This window comes from Octopus sinensis, linkage group LG9 (assembly GCF_006345805.1).
Source record: "Octopus sinensis linkage group LG9, ASM634580v1, whole genome shotgun sequence".
Classification (NCBI taxonomy): Eukaryota; Metazoa; Mollusca; class Cephalopoda; order Octopoda; family Octopodidae; genus Octopus; species Octopus sinensis.
In genome coordinates, this window is record NC_043005.1 from 17,739,364 (window position 1) to 17,753,823 (window position 14,460).

The 14,460-nt window shown below is 39.1% G+C and overlaps 1 protein-coding gene across 1 annotated transcript in view; it reads left to right on the forward strand.

The window, feature by feature from the left end:
- The window catches only part of LOC115215799 (EF-hand domain-containing family member B-like), a 44,805-nt gene that overhangs the window by 7,187 nt on the left and 23,158 nt on the right, over positions 1 to 14,460 (forward strand). Inside the window, exons 2-4 of the mRNA XM_036505807.1 lie at positions 10,491 to 10,550; positions 11,799 to 11,861; positions 12,531 to 12,855. Coding sequence (XP_036361700.1) covers positions 10,491 to 10,550; positions 11,799 to 11,861; positions 12,531 to 12,855 — 448 coding nt within the window. The remainder of the gene's footprint in view (positions 1 to 10,490; positions 10,551 to 11,798; positions 11,862 to 12,530; positions 12,856 to 14,460) is intronic.

A 14,460-nucleotide genomic window follows, 5' to 3' on the forward strand; every position in this document is an offset into this window, starting at 1 on the left:
TCTGCGTAAAGCGATGTTGTGCGTATGGTGGTACTGGGAAGGGATTATCCATTACGAATTGCTTGAACGGAACTAAATGGTCAATGCAGAACTCTATGTTCAATAGATGGAATGACTCAACACGGCTATTCAAGAGAAAAGACCTAATCGACAGCATGGAGATCTTCTGCTGCATGACAACGCCCACCCTCATATCACCAATATGACCAAGGAAGCCATTCAAATGCATGGCTGGGAAGTGCTGTCACACCTGTCATACTCTCCTGATTTGGCACCAATAGATTTCCACCTCTTTCGATCTCTTTCAAATGCTATGCGTGGAGTTTCGTTCAATACTGATGCAGAATTGAGAGCTTGGTTGGATCAATTTTTTAAGTCGAAATCGGGTGATTTCTACCAACGAGGTATTGAAAATCTTGTTGAACATTGAGAAGAAGTTGTAAACAAGGGTGAATACATTATTAATTAGCTGTTATTTTTTTATTAAGCCTTTTAAAAAATTTAAATTTTAAAAAATGGCAGGAACTTAGCTGCCAACCCAATATGTGTGTGTGTGTAGAGAGAGAGAGAGAGAGAGAGAAGGGGGAAAGGGAGAAGGAGAGAGATAGAGAGATGCATATAAAAGAGAGTCCTGAGACTGCACCAAAATTTTGGACAAGTTTCTCCAATCACAAACTAATATGAAGGTTTACTTTATCTTGAATGACGCTCTTTCCACATGTGTCCCCTGGGACAATGGTGCTTTGCAGGGAGATATAACTGTGCCATCTTTATACTTCACATACTTTGCAGCCATATTTTGATCATGCATTTGAGGTGATCCAGGCATCTTTTTTTCTGCTGCTGCTGCTGCTCAACATGTAATTTAATTGGCATCATTTCAAAGCTAAATCAAAGGCGTTTATAATGCCCACGGGCATATGGCGAAGTTTTTAAGAGCACGGGCTACTAACCCCGAGATTCTGAGTTCAATTCCAGGCAGTGACCTGAATAATAATAATAATAATAATAATAATAATAATAATAATGACATCGAAAAATACCTTAGGAATGAGAACCCAGGTTCAAAATTTCCCCAAGACACCTGATGAAGGCTGGAGGGTATATCAGCTGAAACGCTGTGTTAACAACAAACAAGATGAGGACAAATATCCGTCAAATGTAAATAATGTTTATAATTCCTATTTGCAGTTTGTTATATCCTCATGATCGTGACTTTTTGATTCGCTCAGAGTTAAGATATTCAGAAAAATGATGAGGCTCTTTTCCAGTACACCACTCTTTACTCCTTTGCTTGTTTCAGTCATTTGACTGTGGCCATGCTGGAGCACCACCTTTAGTCGAGCAAATCGACCCCAGGATTTATTCTTTGTAAGCCTAGTACTTATTCTATCGGTCTCTTCTGCCGAACCACTAAGTTACAGGGGACGTAAACACACCAGCATCGGTTGTCTAGCGATGTTGGGGGACAAACACAGACAAACACACACACACACACACACACATTAGAAGAAATGAGGTACTCAGAAATCTGGATGGTTTTATATTTACAGATATTTATTAGTATGTTACATGTTTTTATAAATCATATATCATATATTAGCGCTTTCGTCCACTCTAGTGGACTCTTTTTATAGTATTATTGAGTGTGTATGGGGTGGGGAGAGATATAGGATAGTACAAGAGGGTGAGGAATGGGGAGAAAGTGAGAGAGAGCATGTGTGTGTGTGTGCGTGTATGTGTGTGTGTGTGTTTGTATCTGAAAGAGGTGTTAAAGAAAAAATCCTAATTTTAAGCAATAAGTAAAAATGTATATATTTTTTAACGCAAAATGCAGACTTCTTGCAGAAGGCTGCACTTAACAACCCCAAAGGCGGCCTTTTCTTCATCCTAACTCTGCACTGTCTTCTAAGCACCCCACCCCCCACCCACTGCCAGAATTGTATTGCTCTTTTTCTTTCTAACCTCCCCCCATGTCTTTGTTTTTTTTTTTTTCCCCCACCCAACAAAGTCAATCTTAAAATCATTAAAACCGATTATTAAACACATCAAAGTCACTTCATTTGTTCCAATCCATCTCAACTTCGGACAGCTTGAAAAAAGCTACAGGCATTATTACCTCATTACTCATATGTAATACCTTGTTGCTGGAAACTAGCCAGAGACATTAGCATAACAAGAAGAATATCAAATAAACCAGTGTAAATATGATTTCAGAACGCAGTGACTATTGTTTTGTTGTGTTTGTGGAACGAACTTCCTTTGTTAGTGCTAGCTGTTGTAATGTGTTGATAGAAAACTATCTCGGTTGCTATTTTTACATCTTAAGAAGGAAATATAAATATTCTCAAACTTACTGTGTTGAAATTAAACCACAAATACCAATATAAATTACTTGTTCTAACTTGTCCTCCACCTTTGTCTTTTGATAACAAAATTTCATTGTGGCTAGTTAAGAAAAGTTGACAGCAGTTGCTGCTACTGCTTCTTCTGCTGTTGCTGCTAATGTTGTTGTTGTTGTTGTTGTTGTTTTAGCCCTAGGTCAGTCCAGATTCAGCAGACCTATGATCAAAGACATTCTTTTATTTCAGACCGAAATCTAGGATGACATAATTTAATGTATTTTCTCTCCGCTTTTAAGGCAATAGGATGTACTTTAAATGACATTTAGATGTTTTCGGTAGTTCAAGCAACAAGTGCTGATTTTGTAACCACTGTAATTGTTGCTGCTGCTGCTATCATGCCACCTCAGTCAACTCTGCAAGAATAAACACCATGATAGATATAAGGGTAGATAATGATAATAATGATAATAATAACAATGATGATGATGATGATGATGGCAGTGATAGTAATGGTAATACAGTTTGTTCTCATCATCATCATCATCATCGTTTAATGTCTATTCTCCATGCTAGCATGGGTTGGACGGTTCGACCGGGGATCTGGGAAGCCAGAAGGCTGCACCAGGCTCCAGTCTGATCTGGCAGTGTTTCTACAGCTGGATGCTCTTCCTAACGCCAACCACTCCGTGAGTGTAGTGGGTGCTCTTTACGTGCCACCGGCACAGGTGCCAGGTGAGGTAGCCAGTCACATAATTTCAGAACAATGTATAAATCCAGCTTTTAGAATGCACAATGCCTCATTTATGATCTAGGATCACAGAGTTCTGTTCACACGACTCCGTAGTGGTCAGTCATGCAGAGTGTTTGACAGCGGCCAGTGGTGTGGAATGCTCTCTTACATTAGTTGTGCGGTGTGCAGTGTTCTGCTGTGGTCAGCTGTGTTGCGCATAAAGTGATAACCGCAAAGTTCTGTATAAAGAGTAACATGATTGTTGCATAGATATGTTATTGTTGTTGTTGAGGAAAAAGATACATGGTACAGAAGTGGACAATTGACTGGATAGGAGAAGGCCATAGCATTTGCTTCCTAAGTATGTCTGCATCTTTCTGCACAAAGGACTTAGAGTGCAGTATTTGTGCAGAGTCCAGTAGCAGGGGTGTCATCAGGCAGTAGATATACAGGGTGATTCAAAAGTCGCCATACATAGAAACAATTTATCTTTTTTATAAGAATCAGTTTTTCTTTTTATTTAACAGGCTCTATATGGTTACCATTGTTTCGAATACACATTGCAATACGCTTACCCCACTCATTGTGAAAATGTAATAGCACATCTGGTGATACGTGTGCAAAGGAGTTGGTGGTGCGTTCCTTCAAATGCTTTATGTCTTTTACGTTTCAGCGATACACCATTCCTTTCCGTCTACCAAATTCATTCGCAAGGCTTTGGACGGCCTGAAACTATAGTGGAAGACAGAAAGATAGAAATCAAGAGGATCTAGGGGATTTTATAAACTGTCTGTTATAAAAAAATAAATTTTTCCTATGTATGGAGACTTTTGAATCACCCTATATATTGGGTGGTATGTTGTCAAACAGTGGAAATGTGCAGTGTGGAGTGCTGGCAATTATATCTTGGGTGGAGTAATGCTAGGCTGTGGGTATATTTTGTGGTGGGTGTTGTGTAGAAGCGAGAGAATGCTACATGCAGTAATGCCAACCATTAAGAATATATTGTCAAGCAGTGGGTATGTATGTGCTGTGGTATGCTTTTAAGCAGTGGAAATATGTTGATATTAAGGGGCTGAGAGCAAATGTTGTATAATGTGTTGTGTAAAGTGTGACAATGGAAATATATTGATATTGTAAAGTGGATGGTGTTTGGAAGGGCATCCACCCAGTTGAAAAATCCATGAGAAAAACTGACCTTGCCTGTGCTCATGTCATGTAAAAAGCAGTCAATCCACTCTGCTGGGTGGTTGATTTTAGGAAGGGCATCCAGCCATAAAAACCGTGCCAAAACAGGCACAAATGTCTGGTGCAGTCTTCTGCCTGGCCTGTCAAACCATCCAACCTATGTCAGCATGAAAGATGGATGTTAAATGATGATGATTATTGTTGCTATTTAGCCCTAATTAAGCAGAAATATGGCACATAAGGAGTTAGTAGAATGATTGACATGAAACAGATGGATTATTACAACCCGGGCATGTTGTACTCCCCCCACCCCACCCCTTTTAGTGTAGTATTTCTGTAGTTTGAGTGTGTATACAATATGTTTACTTTGATGGTTGCTGGCAGAAACGTTAGCATGCCAGGCAAAATGCTTAGCGGTATTTCGTCTGCGTTACGTTGTGAGTTCAAATTCTGCCGAGGTCAACTTTGCCTTTCATCCTTTCGGGGTCGATAAATTAAGTACCAGTTACGCACTGGGGTCGATGTAATCGACTTAATACCTATGTCTGTCCTTGTTTGTCCCCTCTGTGTTTAGCCCCTTGTGGGCAATAAAGAAATAGGTTGTAATGGTTGTTGCTGGTAATGAGAGAGAGAGGGGCTAAGTAAAGTAATTTTGTTTACTACTAAGAGATAAATATCCCTCATTGTTAATTGCACAGACTGTGTGTAGTAAGGAAGTCATTGAGGTGTTTGGAGTGATGCTTAACTGGTTCTTTGTTAAATGATGGAGGAGTTTTAGATATTTTAATTTGCATGTATTAAAACATAAATATATACATTTCCAAGAGTATAGAGTAGAGAATAAGCAACAGCTTAACTCTAGTTTCATTTGTTAAGCAGATGAGGGATAAATCTCACCTGAGATTGGATACCAGGGATCTTTTCATTTTGAACGGCAGGTCAAGAAATTAATGTTTTGTAACTAAACACTTTCAAACTTCGGACACTGGTAGAATGTGTCATATAAAACATCTTTTACTCTTAGTGTTGTTGAGAAAAGTTTCTATTTTCAAAGTTATTTCGTGTTAAAGTAGTCGTATTTTGGTAATTTCAACCAATCAATCAGTGACAAACAAAATATACACCGCTGGAAGTTGTTGTTGACAATTTTATTCAGCTGAATGCACGTCATTGATTGGTTGAAATTACCGAAATACGACAACTTTAACACGAAATAACTTTGTAAATATAAACATTGCTCAAAAACGCTAAGAGTAAAAGATGTTTTATATGACACATTCTACCAGTGTCCGAAGTTTGAAAGTGTTTAGTTACAAAAAATTAATTTCTCAATCTGCCATTCAAAGGGTAAAGATACTAGTTTATATATATTATTTCCATATTTCTCCCTAGGTCCTACACTAACCGCTATGCATAGTCTTTTCTCTACAAAACATTGGTTCTCTAGATTTCCCTCCTTGCACATGTTTTTCCTGAACTTGTCATTGACTTGCAACAATTAGAGAAAAAACATTAACCATTGGTCACTCTGAAGAAAGACACTAACTATGGCTACTCTCCCTTCCTCCAGAATAATCCAGTAAAACAGAAAAAAGAAAACAGAGAAAAATTCCAGATAATCTGGAACCTGTTCCTTCATGGTTTGCTGAACTGAGATAATTAGTCTTGATTAATTAAAGTTGTTGTGTTTATACAGTATGTTAATACTTACATCCCTGTATGCTTTTATATAGTGTTGTTGTTGTTGCTGCTGCTGCTGCTGTTGTTGTTGTTGTTGTTGTTGTTGTTGTTGTTGTTGTCATCGTCGTTGTCATTATCCTTGTCATCATTGTTGTCCTTATCATCATAGCGTATGGTACTCTTATGCTAGTGGAGCGCTAAGAGTACCATACGAGTGTGATCGTTGCCAGAGCAACAAGCTGGCCTATGTACCGGTGGCACGTAAAAAGCACCATTCGAGCGTGATCATTACCTGTGTCGCCTTACTGGCACTTGTGCCGGGTGACACGTGAAAAAACATTCGAGTGTGGTCGTTGCCAGCGATGCTGGACTGGCTCCTGTGCAGGTGGCACATAAAAAGCACCATTTGAGTGTGGCCGTTGCCAGTACCACCTGACTGGCCCCCGTGCTGGTGGCACGTAAAAGCACCGACTACACTCTTGGAGTGGTTGGTGTTAGGAAGAGCATCCAGCTGTAGAAACTCTGCCAGATCAGATTGGAGTCTGGTGCAGCCATCTGGTTCGCCAGAACTCAGTCAAATCATCCAACCCAGGCTAGTATGGAAAGCGGACATTAAACAATGATGATGATGATGTTGCTGTTGTTTGGCCTTACTAAATAATGACTTTATTTTATCTAGAATATTTGTGTAGCTTTTGCACAAGCCCCAATAAATGAACTTCAATGTGTACTTCAATGTATGGGACACTTGTTGTGCCATATACAAGATTGCCAGCTGTTCAGAGCTTATATATTTTCTAGCTCCAAAGCCTACATTTTGAGATGCAGTTTTATATATTACTAGCACTATGACCAGGCAACGCCTGGTCATAGTGCTAGTGCATGCATATACAGCTGCGTGCGTGTGCACATACACGTGGGTACTGTCCAAATCTCCAACCAATCCCATACAGCTAGCTGGCATTCAATTGGCGTATCAAGTTTCAGGCATTTTGATTGGGGTTTTGGATAGAAAATTCACAAAAAAGTCACTTCTATTGATTTTTTTATTGGTTTTGCAGGGTGACTGGGGAAATGTAAAGATGTGCATGACCACCCTTGGACGGTTTTGAATGACCATAGAAAGTGCGAGCCCTCTAACTGAAAAATTGTGGATTTGTATAAAGGATACACACACACAGACATTTTGCTGTTTATATATATAGAGATAGATATATGGTAGGGCTGAGAAATCACCAGAAACTGAGCATTTGGAGATATATTTTTGAGAATTAGTTTCTCTGTTAATTTTTTTTTTATTTGAAACCACCCAAGGCCACTCTTGGTTCCATAACATAAACTTCTTCTGTTTTAAAGTAGTCTAAATTAAAACTCTGCTTCAAAATTTCCTTTTAATTTATATTCTATATTTCAGCTTAGTTATGACAATGTTATTTTACCAAATTCCTTATTGTCTCCAAAATTAATTGAAACAAGGACAATGTGTGTCAACAGAAATATGGTAACGAAAGGGTTAATGAGTAGACAAGGTTAAGAGTTGTGATTGTATTTCTTTGAAATTTTGGAAGAGAGATTATGTTTTAAAATTGCTAACCCCATGTTTGATCTAATATCTTGTAATAACAACATGATAAATATAACAACAATGACAGACTTTGATATGAATGCATTTGATCCTGACTGATGCACTGAAAATGGTGTTTCTTTAATTTCAGGTCAGCAAAAAGGAGGAATATTGCGAAAATAAAAAAGATGACTTACCAAAACAAACAGTACGAGTCCAAGTTTCATTTCCACTAACATTGTCGTTGTCATTGGCAACATCACCACCACCACCACCATCATCATCATCATCATCATCATCATCATTGTTTTAACTTTCACTTTTCCATGCTTGTCAGACACATTTCATTGAGGTAGACTTTCTATGGCTGGATGCCCTTTCTGTTACCAATCCTCACCTGTTTTCAAGCAGGGTAATATTTCCCCAAGGCTGGAAAATGATTTCACAGAAGCTTGTTTGATGGCGATGCTCATTTATAATTATTGTGCAATGTCCAGAAAAGGAGATTCAAACACACACACACACACACACACACACACACACAAACACACAAATTTTACTTGGAAATAGGAGAGGGTTAACAATAGGAAGGGTAGCTGGAAATAAAAAAACCTGCCTCAACAAATTCTATCCAATCCATATGAGCATGAGAAAGTGGATGTTAAAATGGTAGTATATATATATATATATGCATATGTACAGTATATCACAGAAGTATGTACACCCCTAAAAAATTTCAGTAAAATTGGCATTACTCTGATAATATCAAAGGAAATCAAACAAAATTTATACTGAATAAAATATATTATACATGCAAACATTATACAAATTTAAAACACAAAGCAATAAACATTTTCAAAGATATGAATGAAATAGTAAGATTCAAACGTTACAAATATATGTACACTCTAAAGGAAATTTGCTATATTCAATATTTAATCCACTTTTCTTACTAAATTCAGATATTGCTGATAATTTCAATTGTAATAAATTATTTCTCCTAGCATTTTTGCACTGGTCATTGTTATTTCATCTGCAGGAATTCTGATTTGTGTACCATGGTGAAAATCTTCATTGTTATTAAAATGGCACCAAAAAGAAAAGAATTGTCTGAAGATTTGAAGAAAATTATTTTTAATTTGCACCAGAATGGTTTAGGATACAAGTTAATTAGCAAATGAATACATATTCATTTTGGTGAATATTAATCCTTACCTTGGCTGTAAATTTTGGTTTGAAAAAATTTCAACTTGTATGCCAGAAAATACAGAATTTATCATTATAACTTTAGTATACTATACAATGAGTAAAACAGTATGTGGGATATAGTGTATGACATTTATATGTAACCAAAAGCTGCACTCTGTGCATACTTTTAAGTTGGTTTCTATGGAGGGCTGATTGGGTCTGCAGCCCCAAACTAAGGAGAGCAATAATAATAAAGCATTTATTGGTACCCTACCAATATAGTATTACCCTACCAATATAGTTTTACTTTAGGGCGGTGAACTGGCAGAATCATTAGCATGCCAGGTGATATGCTTAGTGGTATTTTGTATGCTGTTACATTCTGAGTTCAAATTCTGTCGAGGTCTACTTTGCCTTTCATCTTTTCGGGGTTGATAAATTAAGTACCAGTTACATACAGGGGTCAATCTAATCGACTGGCCCCCTTCCCCAAATTTCGGCCTTGTGCCTAGAGTAGAAAAGAATATTATAATTTAATTGTTTGCATAAAGCGGCGAGCTGGCAGAGACGCTAGCACGCCGGGTGAAATGCTTAGCAGTATTTCGTCTGTCTTATGTACTGGGGTTGATATATTCGACTTAATCCCTTTGTCTATCTTTGCTTGTCCCCCTCTATGTTTATCCCCCTCTGAGCAATAAAGAAATAAATGTAGTATTACTTTAAATTCAGTTTAAAGTAATGCTACATTTTTTTGAGTTCTTTTAGAATTTGAATCTTCAACTATTACCATACAACAAACCCTAACCCTAAACCTGATCCCAATGCTGGACATTCAAGAACCAAGGGAAGGGCAAATTTTCAATTCTGATATCATCCTGATTTCAAAAAGGATATATAATGTCCATGTTGAGCAAATGCAGACCGACATACAGGGGTCATGGATGGACTGACAGAATTTCGTGTTCGTTATTATAGATATAGTATATGGGATATTAGCATATCAAATGATGTGTGAGATATTCTTTGTGTGACTTTAATATGATACTTGACGTACCTTTTTGCTATTGTAACATTATGATGAAGTTGCTTTTGTTGTGGATGGTAATGATGGTGGTAGTTGTGGCGGGGGTTATGATGGTAATGGGGTGGTGATCGTGGTGGTGATAGTGGTGGTTGTGGCAGTGGGATTTTGGTGGTGGTGGTGGTGGTAGTAGTTGTGGTGGTGGTGGTAGTGGTGGTTGTGGTGGTGGTAGTTGTGGTGGTGGTGGTAGTTGTGGTGGTGGTAGTAGTTGTGGTGGCGGTGGTAGTGGTAGTTGTGGTGGTGGCAGTAGTTGTGGTGGTGGGGGTAGTTGTGGTGGCAGTAGTTGTGGTGGTGGGGGTAGTTGTGGTGGTGGGGGTAGTTGTGGTGGTGGCAGTAGTTGTGGTGGTGATGGTGGTAGTGTTGGTTGTGGTGGTGGTAGTTGTGGTTGTGGTGGTGGTAGTGGTGGTAGTTGTGGTGGTGGTAGTGATGGTGGTGGTAGTTGCGGTGGTGGTAGTGATGGTGGCAGTTTTGGTATTGGTGATTGTTGTGGTGGTGGTGATGGTGGTGGTAATTATGGTGGCAGTAGTTGCAGTGATGGTTGTGGTGATGGTATTGACGGTGGTAGTTGTGGTGGGTGGTGGCAATAGTGGTAGCTGTGATGGTGGTGGCGGTGGTGGTGTTGGTGGTAAGTAAATACCAGATCAGTGATACAATTAGATATAAATCTATTTGATTCTGACTGATTCTGCCAGCTTGGTGTTTTCTTCATTTCAGGTCAGCCATGAGATTGTGGATTGCAAGAAGATTATGACAGATGACACGCCTAAGAAAACGGTAGGAGAAAACCAAGTTCCATTTGCTTATGTTCTAACTTGTCATTCTGTCTGTTTGTCACTTATTTACCCCCAGTGCCTTGAGTGTGTTATACGATGTATATATATATCACAGTGTTTAATACTGTGGGTGTTTTTAGCAGTGGTGGTGGTGGTAGTGGTGGTGGTAGTGGTGGTGGTGGTGGTGGTGGTAGTGGTGGTGGTAGTTGTGAAGGTGGTGGCGATGGTAGTGGTTGTAGTGGTGGTGGTGATGGTGGGGGTGGGGGTGGTAGTTGTGAAGGAGGTGGTCATGGTAATGGTTGTAGTGGTGGTGGTGATGGTGGTGGTGGTAGTGATGGTGGTGATGGTAGTGGTTGTAGTGGTGGTGGTGATGGTGGTGATGGTGGTGGTGGTAGTGATGGTGGTGATGGTAGTGGTTGTAGTGGTGGTGGTGATGGTGGGGGTGGGGGTGGTAGTTGTGAAGGAGGTGGTCATGGTAATGGTTGTAGTGGTGGTGGTGATGGTGGTGATGGTGGTGGTGGTAGTGATGGTGGTGATGGTAATGGTTGTAGTGGTGGTGGTGATGGTGGTGATGGTGGTGGTGGTAGTGATGGTGGTGATGGTAGTGGTTGTAGTGGTGGTGGTGGTGGTGGTGATAGTTGTGAAGGTGGTGGTGATGGTGGTGGTTGTAGTGGTGGTGGTGATGGTGGTTGTGGTGATGGTTGTGATGGTGATTGTGGTGGTAGTGGTGATGTTGGTAGTTGTGAAGGTGGTTGTGATGGTGGTGGTGGTGGTGGTTGTGGTGGTGGTGGCCGTGATAGGGGTACTTGTGGTGGTATTGTTGATGCTTATAATGGTGGCAGTTTGGTAAAAGAAAGACTGTCCCTCTCACATGTGGTGAGGAAGATGGTGATGGTGGGGATGGCTATGATAATGATCATGATAGTGGTGGTGGCAATGGCGGTGGTGGTGGTGATGAGGAAGATGGCGAATGATGATGATGGTGGTGGTGGTAGTGGTGGTGGTGGTGGTCATAATAATGAGAAAGATGGAGACTGGTAGTGATGGTGATGGTTCCTATGATGGTGATGATGGCGATGATGATAATGGTGGTGGTGGTGGTGGTGGTGGTGGCTATGATGATGACAATAATGATGATAATGATGATGATAACATTGATGATGACGATGAAGATGATGATGATGATGATGACGATAACAATGCTAGTATAATGATCACTGCTCCTCTATACAATCTCCACCTGTTGTAGACTCGCAGAAAATCAAAGAAACGAAAGGATTTGGTGGTGGAGTGCCTCCAATACCCACCTCAGGTAGGAAGAATCCTTTATTTCATACTTCATGACTAGCTATCATTTTCAGTTAAAGTATTTGTATGTGTATGTGTGTGTGTGTGTGCATGCATGTATGTTTATTTAACTGTGTATATAATATATATGATATCTATATATATATATATATATATCAATAATAATAAAGGGTAAAATTAATTAATTAATTAATTATTAATAATTCTACCAAGTAGTTTCGGCATGTTAAAAGGACCATTATCGGTAAACTTAAACAATAATTTTTATAATTATGAGTATAATTATAATTAGGGTTCAGCAAAAAGCTTTGCTTTACCACATACTGAAATTTAGAAAGACCGAAATTTCAACAGGTGAAGAACTGAAAAAATTCTGTGAGGTATTTTGTCTGTCAATCTAATGATTCTGTTAAGGCACAAGACCAGAAATAGCTTTTAGAGGTAGATGGAAGGGGTGGGCATTTGATTTTAATAACCCCATTACTTGACTGGTGTTTTTTGTTAACCTTGGCAAGATTGAACTCAACAATAGCAGTTTTTCTCTTTATATTTTGTCACTAAGGGCTAATTCATAAAAGTGATTTCTAACATTGATATGAAGTCAAAAATTAGAAAGTTCTGTAAAGTCACCTATATTATAATACTAATATGCCTTTTTTTATCATTTGTCCAGCCACAAACACCATGCTTATTAAAGAAATTCCAAGACTACTACAAGACAGATGTAGGTCTTCGCAGGAGACACTACGGTATTTCATGTGATCCAGAACGCTACTTCACTGAAAAGATGTGGCACTGTAAAGTTGTCAAAAACCCTTACCCTTTAGAAGAAGTGATCTGCCCTCCCATGAAAACAAAGTACCAAGAAGTATGTGATAATTTAAAAGAAGACCTATACATGAGCAAAAAGCATGCAAGCATTGGAAAAAAGTCACAGTGGCACATTTATGCCCCAGAGTATGTGACGCAATTGACACATGGGAAAACCGTTGAACCTGGTAAGGCTACTTGACCGGTTTTCTTTTCCATCCAGTTGTTGTTATTTTTGTAGTTATATACTCTTTACTCTTTACCCTTTTACTTGTTTCAGTCATTTGACTGCGGCCATGCTGGAGCACCACCTTTAGTCGAGCAAAACGACCCCGGTACTTATTCTTTGTAAGCCCAGTACTTATTCTATCGGTCTCTTTTGCCGAACCGCTAAGTGACGGGGACGTAAACACACCAGTATCGGTTGTCAAGCGATGTTGGGGGGGGACAAACACAGACACACAAATATATACACACACTTATATATATATATACATATATACGACAGGCTTCTTTCAGTTTCCGTCTACCAAATCCACTCACAAGGCATTGGTCGGCCCGGGGCTATAGCAGAAGACACTTGCCCAAGATGCCACGCAGTGGGACTGAACCCGGAACCATGTGGTTGGTTAGCAAGCTACTTACCACACAGCCACTCCTGCGCCTATATGTTGAAAAAAAAAATTTCTATTCATTATTACTGCTGATATTCTTGTTGTTACTTGTACTGAATATGTTCTGAGTTCAAATCCTGTTCAGGTCATCTTTGCTTTGCATTCTTTCAGGGTCAATAAAATAAAGTACCAGTCAAGTACTGGGGTCGATGCATTTGAGTTGCTTCTTCTCTCAAAACTGCTGACTTTATTCCTAAATCTGAAAAAGTTATTAGCAAAGCATGGAATAAACTGCCTGCGTCAGTTGTTGACTGCCATGACACTGCATCCTTTAAGGCCCTCATGCTTTCCGAAATCCGCCGAAACTACACCTGATTATATATACACTTTAGATGAGTTGTAGTGCACCTGAGCACTGTACACAATTATTATTATTATATTATTATTATTATTATTATATTATTATTATTATTATTATTATTATTATTATTGTTGTTGCAGTTGTTGCTATGGATCAGGAGATGGGAAACTTATTAGTGTGGCGGACAAAGATGTCCAAAAAGGTCCACAGTCTGATCACAAGTTCTAACTCTTATATCTGTGTAAATCATGTATATATCTATGTATAATTCGATATACATTAATAAAGATAAGTTTAACACATTAAATTAATGCTTAACATCTTCATTAACGCTGCCACTGAGTTTAGGACATTTATATTACTTATGCAGTATTCTATGCTTTTCAGCTAGAGTGTAGTGGGGTCTCAAGGGGGTGGTACAAACCTAGCAATATGCGTTTTATTGTGAAAACAAAATTTCCATTCAAATAGCAATTACAGGACAATTTTTTATTTCTTTATTGCCCACAAGGGGCTAAACATAGAGGGGACAAACAAGGACAGACAAATGGATTAAGTCGATTACATCGCCCCCAGTGCGTAACTGGTACTTAATTTATCGACCCCGAAAGGATGAAAGGCAAAGTCGACCTTGGCGGAATTTGAACTCAGAGCATAATGGTAGGCGAAATACCGCTAAGCATTTTGCCCGGCATGCGAACGTTTCTGCCAGCTCACCGCCTCTTTTATACGGGACAATTTCTGTTCCAGTCTAACCGTTTCAAGTTGTAGTTGAAACACGACCTATGTCACAAATAGGCATGTGAATATTGTATAAA